This window comes from Acomys russatus, chromosome 18 (genome assembly GCF_903995435.1).
Source record: "Acomys russatus chromosome 18, mAcoRus1.1, whole genome shotgun sequence".
In the NCBI taxonomy this organism is placed as follows: Eukaryota; Metazoa; Chordata; class Mammalia; order Rodentia; family Muridae; genus Acomys; species Acomys russatus.
Genome location: NC_067154.1, coordinates 2,534,081 through 2,547,857, shown reverse-complemented (window position 1 = coordinate 2,547,857; position 13,777 = coordinate 2,534,081). Strand labels below are relative to the sequence as shown.

The following is a 13,777-nucleotide window of genomic DNA, read 5'->3' as shown; positions in this document are numbered from 1 at the left end:
CCCTTGATGAAGTCATAGTTAGATGGACTTTAGGAGAGGAGAAATAGGTCACCATGGGCCATGGTATCTCTCTGTATATGTGTGTGTGTGCAGTGTGCAGGTATGCACGTTCACATGTTGTCAGTTGTCGTCTTTGATTGCTGTAAGTATATATTGAGACATGGTTCTTACTGAACCAGGAGTTCAGGCCATGGCTAGCCTGCTTGTTACAAAAAGCATCTGCTTCTGTCTCTTATGCACTGGGATTGCTGAAGGTCTGCTAGGTAGGTCTACCTGACCTTTTTGTTGTTGCTTTGTTTTTTGAGACAGGGTTTTTTGGTGTAGTCTTGGCCTTCCTGGACTCACTTTGTAGACCACGCTGGCTTCAACCTCACAGAGATCTGCCTGCTTCTGCCTCGCTGAGTTTTTGGGATTACACGTGTGTGCCAGTGAGCCTGACTGTCCACCTACAGTCCCTTTTTAAGTGGGTTCTGGAACCCAAACTCCAGTCTGTCTCCCCCAACCCCAGAGGCATGGTTTTGAAGGGAATATTTTGACTCTGGATTCCTCCCCTGACTCTTGGCTACCAAAGTTTCTCTCCTTTGCCATATGCTTTCCCACATGATGCTCAGCCCACAATAGGTTCAGAAACAGAGCCAAATGACCATAGACTGAAACCATATTGTAAAATAAAGCATTTCTTTTTCTTCCAAGTTATTTTTCTCAAATATTTTGTCACAGCAACAAAAAGATGGCCAACACACAACATTTATAGATCAAAATAACCATTGGACAAATTATATTGTGAATTTAAAGTACACATACAGTGGGGACCCAGGCTCTCCTAGTTCTTTTCCATTGTTCCTTTTAGCCTTTCTCTAGCCCGTCTCCATTCCTTTGTGACACCCTCCAACTATTGTGACACCCCTCAACTGTAGAAACACTTTCTATCATAGCCACCACATGTGACTAGGCCTCAGAGTGGGCAACAGCAACCAAACAATGGAGCACCCACCCAAAAAAGGCGAGACTAGATACTTACACCAAACACACTTCCTTCCAAGTGCCAGGCAATGGGCAGTGCATATGCAGAGCCTCTAGCCAGGCAATGGGCAGTGCATATGCAGAGCCTCTAGCCAGGCAATGGGCAGTGCATATGCAGAGCCTCTATCCTGGGGATCTGCACCTGCACGGTTCTGGCTTTGAAGGACACAGGACCCGAGGTCTCAGCTGTTGGAGCTACAAGCCCGTGAGCCGCCAGCCCAGTGCACAAGCCTTCTGCAGTGTGCTTCCCATCTAAAGTGGAACAAAAGGACCCCAGCCAGCCCATGAGTAACAAGAGGAAGAAAGAACAACATCTTAAAAACTATTTACTTACAGCGTCATAATTTTGCTCTAAGAACTCTGCTACCAACACTTTATGTCTGGTTAACAAATCCTAAAAGAAAAAAAAAAAGCAGTGAAGAAAAGTTAACACAAACTAGTGACCTTTATAATTCACTACAACAAATGATAACCTTTGCTTCTATGGGTTGATAAATCTATTCACTTGAGACATACCAAAGCTGGAAAAGAACATTTGCACTTACACCACAAAATTATTTCCATCCCTACTTTAAGATGTGAGGCCTAAGTTTATTTCAGGTTAAAATAATGGTGAAACACAGAATGTCAAATCTAGTGTTTTAAATAGTAGAAATAATTTAAGTGGTAAACATGACACCCATGAGATAGTTTTATACAATATTTCTACATTGTGATTATAATAAGCATTCAAATAAAGTCTGATGATCTTTATCAAAAGTCAGTAACTAATCTCCGCCCCTCCCCCACAGGCTGACCTCCAATTCCTGAGCTCAAGTAATCCTCCTGCCTCAGCCTGAGTGTAGGGATCACAGGCACTTCACCTGGTTCTAACTATTTGTCAAAAAGAATTCTGAATGGCATAAGACCTAACCTCAAAAAGCAACATAAGAGATTTTCAAGCATTCTGATCTTTCACTATTTTCCTAACGAGTGTGCCTGTGTGTGTGTGTGTGTTGTATACACAAGTGCACCTGTCTTTGTATGGGAAGGAGCCAGAGGATGATGTTGGGTCCCAGTCTGTCTCCACCTCATTCCTTTGAGATGAGATCTCTCACTGAACCTGGTGGCCAACAACAAGTCCCAGTGATCCTCTTGTTTTTGCCCTCTACAGCACTGGGGTTAACAGGTAGCTGTGTGCCACACCCAGTTTTTTATGCTTTTAAAATGCTGGTCCATTTCCCTAGCCCCTAACCACCTGGGTCACTTACTTATCTTTAAACTTTGTTATGATTAGAGTGTGTGGTTTGGGGAGAGGCCTGTGTGGTGCAGGCCTCACGTGGAGAGCAGAGACGACTCTGCAGAGCTGCCTGTCTCCTTCCACCCTTGAGCGGGTTCTGAGGACTGAGCTCAGACCAGGCTTGTGCAGCACCTGCTGAGCCATCTTTGCTGACCCCGACCCCCCAGGGGAGGCAGCTAGAGTCGGGAAGCACAGTGCTGCTTGCTTTACGTGCAGGTGAATGGGCCGTGAGTTACACACTGCAAATTACTACGTTACAGAACGTGTCCTCTCAGAGTTGAAGAGAATCTATCTTATCTTACTAGACATGAACCTGCAGAAAACTGCAAGAGAAAAGAAGCATTTAGGAAGTGTAGCTGCGTCCAACTCACACCTGAATCATCTCCCTGTTTTACTGCAAAGTTTTCGGGAGGAAAAGCCTCATCTAATCCCTTTTATATAGTTACAGGCTTGGGTATTATGAAAAATTCAATTAAAAACAAGACTTTTAACCTTTGCAGAATAAAGTCTAATACTTTAATACATGATTAATTAAAACTTTCCCAACACAGAAAGAAGAGACAGGCAGTGGAAATGGTGAAATCCACCTGCTTCTATTCTGAACTTTTCTTTAGATTTATTTTTATTTGTGTATGTGTGTGTGTATTGTGTGCACATATGTGTGTGTGGGGGGTGCAGAGGGTGGAAATGGAAGGGAGGGTGTGAGTATAGTTGCTTGTGAAAGCCAGAAGAGGACACTGGATCCTCTGGAGCTAGTTTCAGGCTGCTGCACACTGTAGGACAATAGGCTTGGAACTAACCTCAGTTCCTCTGAGACACCTCTCTAGCCCCCTATTTCTATTTTAATAACAAGAAAATGTAAAGTGTTTAAAACATTTTGCACAATTTTTTGAGTTAACTTTCTAAAGCTGTGAATACAGTCATGTGTACAGATGGTATTCTGAAATATCATGCAATGGTCTGATGGTTTGCTTTGCTTTGCATCACCTCCCCATAGTGCTAAGGATCACCCACAGACCTCGGGTGAAGCATCTCCAAAACAGAGTGCAGTGCTGCTGCCTGAGCTACTGTGAGGGAGAGGCAACCTTTCTTTTGTCTGAAAATGAAGTTTCACTATGCTGCTCGGGCTCAGGCTGGTCTTGAACTCCTGGGTTGCAGGACTTGCGGTTGGGACTACAGGGTGTATATACAAGCAGCATAGTTGGAAGGGCCTCGAAGGGAATACTGGAGGCCAGCTCTCCCACTGGTTGCTTCTTGGCCTACACTAAGGTGTGTAGCTCTGGGAACCCACCATACTCTTCCTGCCAGGAGGTTTTGCTTCACCACAGGCTCCAAGAACCAGTCATCCCACTGTGTTCTGAAATTGAGTTAAAATGAAGTGTAGGTTGTATATCTCAGGTGTTTTGTCATACTAAGCTGTGGAAGGTAACACATGACTCAGTCAGGTCACTTAGCACACGTCCCACCTAATATATTTGCTTATCTATGGAGATAACAAAATATATTCTCGGCAATTTTCAAAGCACAGCACCCTGCTATACCCAGCACCACACACTCTATAATAAACTTTCTAAATGTGTCCATAGACCTAACTGAAATCTTGTGTCCTCTGACCAGTTCTTACTGCACGATCATTCTTCATCCTGTTTTCTGCTTCTATGAGCTCAGTATCTTTAGATTCCACGTAGGAATGATACCATGATTTGTCTTCCCACTGTGTCTTATTTGAGTTGACAACTTTTAGGAGTTGGTTTTTGTTGTTGTTATTTTTTGTTTTGTTTTTTTTTGTCTTCTACTTTTGTTTTGAACAGCATTCTCTCTTGTTTCTGCCACTGAACTGCATACGCCAGGCTAACGGGCCCTCAAGCTTCTGGGTGACTTTCCTACCCTTGTGTCTCACCTCACTACAGAGGTGGCGCAATCAGAAATGCATGCTACCTCGCTTGGCTTTTTATATGGCTTTGTTCTGGGGATGACATTTAGGTTTTCAGGGCTGCAGTGGGCCATCTCACCAGCCCCTACCTCATTTATTCACTCTCCTGTCTGCCCACGGTATTACTTTTCTTAGTGGAGCAGAGAACTGAAAACTGTCCTGGAGTTTTTGAGCAGGGAAATGCTCTACAATGGCTCCATTCCTAGCCTGGCTGAGATCTCGTCTAACAAGTCTGTGTGTTTGGACACCCAGGAGACAGTAAGCGGTTACACAGCATTTGGGCCAATCTCTAAGTGGGTACATGGACCCTCCCTCCACCCCAGAAGCTTGTGGAACTTTCCATACTCAGTGAGCGCTGCAGCCGATACTGTGAACTGTGCATCTGTGGGGCTCTCTACCTGCTACACTAGTCAGCCATGACAGTGAGGACTGTTTCCCCTGGGCAGCCGAACAGCACATGGCAGATTACTGCTGCCTGGAAAGGTTTTGTCAGCTCTGTATTTCCAGAAACAGAAGAATCAGGAGAGGTTCTGCTAGACACAGAACCTTCTGGTCAAATAGGCAAAATAAATGGAAACTAACTAAAAGAAAAAGGGAAATATAATACAACGTGGTGGAATTCTGCTGCACACAATGGTAGGTGATGAACGATGGTCTCGTCTGTTTCTCACATACATCTGTACTTGAGTGTATGACATACACATCAACATACCCTCAAGTTCATATGCACAGAGATCATACACTAAGACTGAGGGATATCACATGCACATGCTTATACGTACATAGTTGTTAATTTACTGTAGATTATAACACAGAGTGGGCCAAAACCCCTGTAAAACCACTAGCATGCACCCTGCCCAAAAAGGAAAGAGTAGGAGAATATAAAATAAACACAAGTGGAATTTTAAAGAAAAAAAATACTAAAGTGAATTCTTTCATCCTATTTCCTAACCATCTGGTTTGACAGGGCAAAGTTCTTCACAGTATCAGTATTAAGCGCTTAAAAAAAAAATCTGTTATTGACATTTCTAATGAATCTTCTTTGGAGAAAGTAGAGTGAAGGGACAAAAACAGCTGTCTACAGGGACAGTGAGGAGGTGCCACCTACTGAGGGTTCTCCACATGCTAGTGACGGCCACTTCCAGGAGGAGGAAAATGAAACTCCAAGGCTCAAGAACAGGGCGATACATTCAGGCTTACGGAGCAGATGTGCTCCCTTAGAGGTCAGCTCACTTGAACCATATAACCTTCTGATTTAGGGAAAAAAATTACCTTGAAAGTAGCAAAGGCATCTGATGCGATATCAAATGTGGACAGCTCCACATACTTGAAGAAATCTCTGAACTGATTAGAAAAGAGGATGATTTTGGCAAGCGGTTCATGTCGAATGCATTCTCTTAGCATAATCCCACAGCGTAAGGCAATCTGTGGGGCTTCATAGCTAAAGTACAAACAGGAGAGAAACAGAACAGTTAGCCCATTAACAAAAGCCATCAATGGCATCAAAAGAGCCAGCTCAGTTCTGAGAACAGAAACACAGACACCGTTTGTCACAGTTCATTCAAACACCATTCATTCAACCCACCGACGGCCATGTGCTGGGCACCACTCCAGATGTTGGGGACACAAGAGCAAACAGGGAAAGGTCACCGTCATTGCAGCCTTAGCATTTCAGCGACAGTGTGTTTGTTGGGAGGAAGAGGCAGAGTAGAAACAATGTAAAGGTCATTTCCTATATTATGAAGTGCCATGAAAACGGAAGGCAGTAAGATGAGCAATCTAGAGTGACTCTTACATATGTGTGTGTGTGAGAGAGTATTAGTGGGTATTCTTTATTTAGACTGAAGGAAAAAGGCAGAAGCTTCAAGGAAAAATCAAGCTTGGGGAATCAGAGAAGAGGGAATGTGGGCAGCATGGTGAGTTGGAGGAAGTAGTGAGCAGGTGTGACAGGAGGGCAGGGCAGGGCAGGGCCAGATCACATACACATCTGAAAGCCAAGGGAGGCGGTTGGCTTCAGTGTGATAGAGAATTTAACACAAGAAATTAACACATCCTAACTTATGTTTTAAATAGATGGCTCAGGGCGGGGGGTGGGGGGGTAGGGGTGGCCCAGTGATAGAACACTGTCCAGCATGCTAGAGGCCCTGGGTTCAAGTCCCAGCACCAACAAAAACAACTACATAATGACCCTGGTTACTTGGGAATAAAGAATAGACTGGGTGGCTAGAGTGGATGCTGGGGAGCAGGTGAAGGCGAGAACAGATGGCTAGCAACAGTATCGGTCGTCTGCTACAAAAGCTTAGGCAGATACTGACGCTGTCTAACGGGAAAGCCAGCAAGACTTGGGGATACTGCAGGTAAGGCTAGTGAAGATTTAAAAATAACTCCTGTGCTTTTAGCTCAGTTGGGTGGATGGAGGTACCATGCATAAACCGATAGAGAAACATGCTAGTGAAGAAGTTAAGACCCTGCTGCTGACCATCAGCCTTAGTTTGGAGATGGCTAGCACCTAAGCCGTGAGGACATCTCGTCATCTTGAATTAAGGAAAAAGACGCAAGAGAAGCATATATAAAATGATGTGAACGCAACGGATGAGGAGTAGAGGACTGCCTACTAACTGGCTCACTGCCATCATGAGGTGGAAGAACGGCTCATGGTAAGGTGCACTAGAGGAACAGGGCGTTTACTGCAGGAGCGGAGGAAGACTGGCACACCAGACCTGCTCCATTCCCAAGCAAGAAGTCATGCGAGCGTCAGACTCAGCATCAGAATGAATTCATAGCTGAGTTAGAGTCCGTTGTGTGATATCATTTCAAGAAAATGGGAAATAGTCCAAATAAGACAATTCCTGTATTGAATGACGCAACGGACACCTTTATGTGAAGTGCAGGGAGACAGAGCAAAGGCAGCTGCAGCTATAGACCACAGAGAAGCAGAATTGAAAGACTCTACCAGGGATTTAAGCAGACTGGTCACCTTCATTTCAATTAAATACAGGGCTCAGTTTGTGGTGTCAGTACCAGGCCTACTGAGGAAAGTAACTCTAGACTTCTCAGTTCTTGAAAAGGCATTCTAGCGCAATGTTCCTTGAGGACACATACACTGTGACATCCTTCACACAAAGGAAAAGGATCATCTTTCAAATTACTGCACATTTTGAAAGGGGATATACAGCTTGCTGTTCTTCTAGCTCTGACTTTGCCACGAGTGTTTTGGTTTGGGTGGTGGATTAAGTGCATAAAACGTATTTGATACAGAAAGTGTAAATGTAATATGAGCTTCCTAACTTCCGTTGGGAATACCACTTCTAACTGTACGTAAGCTCATTACATTGTATACATTTTGGGTCTGCTTTGATTTGGCATTTGGTGTTTTTATTTATTTGTAAGTATTTTTAATAATATAAATTTTACTTTAAGAAATCTTAAAGTAATTAACATTAATTTTGTGACAAAAGACTGCATCTTCAATAAATGAAAAAAAATCAAAGTCTAAAAATGAAAGCTAAATAAATAATTCTTCAATAAAACTTCAAGATGGAGGCAGGGGAGACGGCTCAGTGGTTAAGGGCACATACTGCACTTGCAAAGGACCTGAATTTGGCTCCCAGCATTCCTGTCAGATGGCTCACAACCACTGGGCAGGTCCAGGGGAAATCCAACATGTTTGGCTGCCCCAATGTGCACATTCACATACTCAGATACATGTATACACATGATGATAATTAAATATAAAAACTACAATGTCAAAACAGTTTATGAAAACCCACCAACTACTAGTGATAACAGGCTATTAAATGATAAAAAACAATGTACTCTTTATTATTTGTAAGAAATTCAGATACAAAAGTAAAAATCTCTTTACGTCACTTTAAGAAGTAGGCTATTTTATAATATTTAAGTTTACAAAAGAGCAAGTGAAATAGCAAAGAAAGTTCAGGGTGGTACTGACTTATTTTCAGTTATGCTAAATGATAACCACTACTCAGTATTATTTTAATATTCCCTTGTCAGCTTACAATAGCACAGAATGCCAATATATTCAGACAGACATAATTCTCTTTAGACTATAAGGAACGCCAATTTGTTAGCAATCTTTTTTATGAATGGAATTTGGAGATCAGTCTACTGGAATTCACAATGTTAGATATAATATTGGAATGTTATTAAATATGTAAAGAGGGGCCTATTTCCTTAAATGTCACAGAAAATATACCAATTATACTTAACCTTTTATAAATAAGACTATTAAAGAGACTATAAAATATCCTGGTGGTGGTAGCGCATGCAGAGGCAGGTCGATCTCTGAGTTCAAGGCTCACCTGGTCTACAGAGCAAGTTTCAGGACAGCCAGTGCTACACAGAGAAACCTGTCTCAAAAGCAAAACGAAATAAAACAGAGGCTACAAAATAAAGGCTATTGGCTTAACACAGTGGCTCTCACAAATTTCCTAATGCTGTGACTCTTTAATATAGTTCCTTGTGTTGTAGTGACCCCCAACCATAAAAAATATTTTGCTGCTACTTCATAAATATATTTTGTTGTTATGAATAATAATGTAAATATCTGATATGCAGGATATCTGATATATGACCCTCAGAAGGGTTGCAATGCACAGGTTGAGACCTGCTGACCCAGAGAGAACAGATAAACACAGTGTCTAGGACGAATTAAGCTCTACTCACTGGTTAAGACACCTGTGGGCCTTCAGGCCTCCAGTTTCACCCCCCATCTCAGTCCTTGTATCCCTAGAGGATAACGTTCTCTTGGATGGGATGCTCCTCATACACTTCGCACCACTAACACTTCTTTCGCCTCTGGTTCAGTGCCCATCTTTCCTACTCTCCCTCCTTTGCACTCCCACATAGCTGTCCCTAACCTCACATCAGCACTTCCGTGCATCACGTCCCACTGTAGAAGTCAGTACCCGTCAGTGGTGCCACTTTGTTTCAAACAGCTTAGTTTCTGGGGACATGTCTCACACATCTTTTTACATTGTACCCTCCCTATTCTTCCCAGTCCCCCGTGGGCATCTATGTCCCAGCATGCTTTTTCAGGGTAGGCGTATGATGAATCCAGTGACTCTCAAGCTCAAACAGAACCCACCAACACTAGAGAACTCCAGTGAGAGCCAAACTCTGGCTTATACAGAGGCGGGATCGTGCCCAGCCAACACCTCTCATTCCCGAGTGGCATTTCCAAGCTGAGACCGTCTATAAAAAGTTTCCACTCCAAGTCTGGGGTATAATTAGTTCTATTTTTCCTTCCATTTCATGAAGTTTATTGGAACCATCTGTGATGCACCGATGGTTTATTTTAGAGAAGAGAGAACATTTACAAAGTACCCCACTGGGGAGAACACTTATCAATTCATGCCAGCAGTTTGTCCCCAACAGTGGGAAATGTCATTCTCTGACACAGCAACTTCTTAAAGTTAGGAATACTATGGGATGTTTGGGAAATTTCTATTTTTCCTCAATACCCTTTATGGGATCTGTAACACACACACCATTTCAACCTGACAATCCTGACTTGGTAAGTTATTACTTACTATATAAAGAAATGTCTCATATGCTAGGCCTGTCTCAAGTTTCAGAATTAGTCTTTATCCTACCTAATCTGTTCTTCTCCTAGATAAGCCTTCTGGTAGCAGCGCCTGTGACTAATCATGCTTTGTTCCCCGCAACAGCTAGCTGGGGGTAGATCACCAGTAAAAATTAACTACTATTTTATAAAATTGAATCATATTTTTCCTGATTTATAGTTTAGACAATACAGTAATGAATCCTATCTATCTGTATCAGTATGAAAAGGCACACTATTATATGTGTTTGCTCATTCAAAAATAGCAGCATATCAGAAGTTCTTTTAACAGTTACTGAAAACAAACTGTAAGTTCAAATATCTCTGCAAAAAGTAACCTTGAATGACTAGGAAACTCTCTCCCTGCTGGCTAGCTTAGACAGCGCATGAAGGCTGCTACAGGAGAAAAGACTGGTACAACAGTGGTATGATGGCTATAGGGGTAACCGAGCAAATTTTACCTGTTCCACTGATGGAATTTCAATGACTAGTACTGTAAAACTCATCAAAAGCCTATGACCAGGGAGATCACAGGCTCTACAGGAGACACTTATTGTTGTTATTAATTGGTCATGTTGTTAAACAGCCTTCTAAATGTTTGTTTACATCCACATATTTGTGTTGCTCTCAACTTCAGTTAGAGAAGTCACTTTTTGCAATGCACAGCAGTGAATGTAATGTCTCACATCTGGTCAGGGTGTCAAGGACAGATAGATTAATCGTAAGTGTTCAGTTCTGGTTGAATAATCTGTACTAACACGTCATCCCCCACCAAAGGTGCAGGTAACACAGTGAGAGGGTGGCCAGAGAGAATATAAGATGTGACAGGTGAGGAGGAGAGCTGTGAAGTACAGACATCCAGACATGACATGGCCGCAGGACACATCAATTCACAAGACCAGTGGTTATCTGCATAAGACCTGCATACAATCAAGCCAGTAAAAACTCTACTTGGAGGCCCAACCCTTGGCAGAGGAGCTATTAGCAGTTGATGGTTACTGCTAGTTTGCCCACACCTCAGTGGATAGCCCCACACCCATGTGCATGTGGACAGCATTAACTGGACTCAAGGTGTGATTTATTCTTATATTATGGGGTTATTAATAGCAGAAAAGAAAGGCAAGAATTAAATCAATAAAACTATATATATATGCGTATACATATGCAAAACAATTTTAAAGAATAAATAAAAAGCATTATTTACAAAAAAGAAGGAATCAGAAGAGCAAATGTTTCAACTGGTAATGAGTTCAACGATCACTAAATATAGAGTGCCAGAAGAACGATCTTGTGTAAGAACATCTCAAGAACAAAGACTGTACTATGTAAGGGAAAATGACTTGTTGTTACTGTTGGGAACAAACAATGCCATGTGACAGCCCTTGGAAAATGTCTCATAAATGCCATTACCGAAGACTTGATACAGTCAACAGTCAAGAAGGTCTGTTTCTAATCTAGAAACATTTGCATAATTTCAAAATAATGAACAAACTTTGTCTACTATGAAAGGTTAAGAGCAGCAACAATTCAGTGTGAATAAGAATCTGGGATCTAGACTACTTTCTCTGAGAACTTCCTCACCAAAAGCACCAGAACGCAGGCTTGAGTCAGGAGATGGAAGCTGGGCTTGTTTGGATCAGGAAGCAGAGAAGCTCAAAATATTTTAGTGAGCTCAAAAGATTGTGTCCAGAAAGGCCAGCTAATTGAATGTTAAGAAAATTGTGCACAATAACTAAGGTACATGGGAATATTATATAATAAGAAACCAGAGAGGTATGTTTGTGTGTGAGAGGAGATGGAGACAGACAGACATGGAGAGGGAGGGAGGAAGAAACCCACTGGACACCCCTGGAGGTTTTCAGGACAATAACCTATTTATTCTCCAAGCTGATAAGAAAAATAAGCATTTATTCTGCTTCTCTGAGATAATTTCTACTTGAGAATAAGTTACAGTGGATGAAAATATTATTAATTGTTCTCTAGTCAATGAATGACTAGCCTTGAAAATGAGCTTTCTGTGACCCTTAACAAAATGACTAAATCGACACTACTCATCACTGGCTGATAAAATGGTTCACTGAAGGGTGACAGGAAGCCTTACCATTGTTTAGACATTGCCATCTGAGCCTCGTACTCAGCTCAGCACCCTGATGGGACGGCTCCTGATAGGACGGAGCGCTGACTGCGCGGACCCATCTACAAACTACTACTGCCCAAGCAAAGGTTCAATCTGAAGCTAATCAAGCCTTTAAACATATATGCTGGCCTAGAAACAAGTACTAAGGGAAAGACTTCTTTTTACTATTATTTTAAAAACGTACTTACTATTATTGGGGAGTAGTACTACATGTACCACGCATAGAGGCCAAAGAAAGCCTTCGGCAGTGAGTTCTCTACTCCCACTGTGGGTTGCAAGATTTACCATCAGGCTTGTACAGGAAGCATTTCTACCTGCCTAGCAACCCCTGTGCTGGATTCCCTGAACAACTTACATGCAGCATAACATTCCACAACAGAGGGCGTCATGTAGGACAACTTGCTTCTCAACACGGCACAGGAAGATGTGGGTGGACGAGGTGCTGAGTGAGGGGGACTTAAAACATTTTTGGCTAAGAAAAAAAAAATCACAATCGAATGTATTAAGTAGACCTTGCTAGGGTACTTATTTCAGTATGTGAACAATGGGGGTAAATTGAGTGTTGCTGGGTAATGGCTGCTGTAGAATTTTTAGTAATTTTTAAGTATGCAGTAGTTATAGGAAATCGTTATTGAGACGTTCATTGCAGTGTTCACAGGTTTGCACTAAAATACCCCAAATAAAAAGGGGTGGGTGAGGAGAGATGGTATCCACCAAGCTAAATAGTGGCAGCTAGTGACAGGTGCATGGACTCTTGCATTTGTTACTTTTGTAGATGGTGGCAAATTTTTGCAGTGAACTTAAGAAAAAAAGATCTAGGGAGATATGTGTGGCTTTAACATTATATAGAACATCCAGTAGCCGTGATTGTTTTTTTAAATGAAATACTGAGAGAAGTGTAATGACTTTGGAGAGCCATCTGTCTCAGCCAGGAGAGAAAATAATTTAGAATGAAATGGTCCTTTCAAAAGTCTTTTTCATAAAATGTGGGTTCCTTATGCATAGTATCCACGTGATTCTTCTCGTTATACAAATATCAGTCTTTTCCTGTGTGACATTTCTTATGTTCAATGTAGCATGTCGTTATTGTGCCCCTAAATAATGCCACTGTTGGATGTATAAGTGAACCAACAAAGTTATAGCATAAGTTTTCAAGGACCTTCACAAGAGCTAACAGTAAAAACGCTGAGCTTTAACAGAGGGCTAATTGTCAAGTGTTCCTACAGTGGACAGAGCAGAGCCACTCCAGATACTGTCTCTGTCCTCAGAAGCATCAACATTAATTCCCTCTCCCACAACATCTGAGAATGACAATTCCTGGAAAGAAACTGACTCATCAGAACAGCAGCGATGTGGAAACCTGTCTATAGTACAGATTTAGTTAGCTCCCTAAATAGCTATTTTCCTGGCCGCCTCTGTGTCAGAACAGCTTGTGACTAATAGGTAAAAACCTTTTTTAATCTATTAACTTGGCAGACCACTAACTTCCATCAACCTAAAAGCTAAGAATGTTATCAGGTAGCATTTTTGAGTCTATAGGAGAGATCTCTCCATCTTGCTCTAACTGTTCTGAAGTATCCATCAATACATTTTTTTTTTGTTTGTTTTTGTTTTTTTTTTTCAAGACAGGGTTTCTCTGTGTAGCCTTGGCCATCCTGGACTCACTTTGTAGACCAGACTGGCCTCGAACTCACAGCGATCCGCCTGCCTCTGCCTCCCGAGTGCTGGGATTAAAGGCGTGCGCCACCACGCCCGGCCATCAATACATTTTTTATGATATTCTTTGCTCTGCTACTATTTTAAAAAGTCATGAATTGCTTC

The 13,777-nt window shown here is 42.0% G+C and overlaps 1 protein-coding gene across 2 annotated transcripts in view; it reads right to left on the bottom strand.

Annotated features, from left to right (window-relative positions):
• Cab39l (calcium binding protein 39 like) overlaps nucleotides 1-13,777 on the bottom strand; it is an 83,700-nt gene that overhangs the window by 19,570 nt on the left and 50,353 nt on the right. For both annotated transcript variants that reach the window (XM_051160641.1, XM_051160642.1), the window contains exons 5-6: nucleotides 5,508-5,676; nucleotides 1,358-1,417 (exon numbers count right to left, since the gene is read on the bottom strand). In XM_051160641.1, the coding sequence (XP_051016598.1) occupies nucleotides 1,358-1,417; nucleotides 5,508-5,676 (229 nt within the window). The remainder of the gene's footprint in view (nucleotides 1-1,357; nucleotides 1,418-5,507; nucleotides 5,677-13,777) is intronic.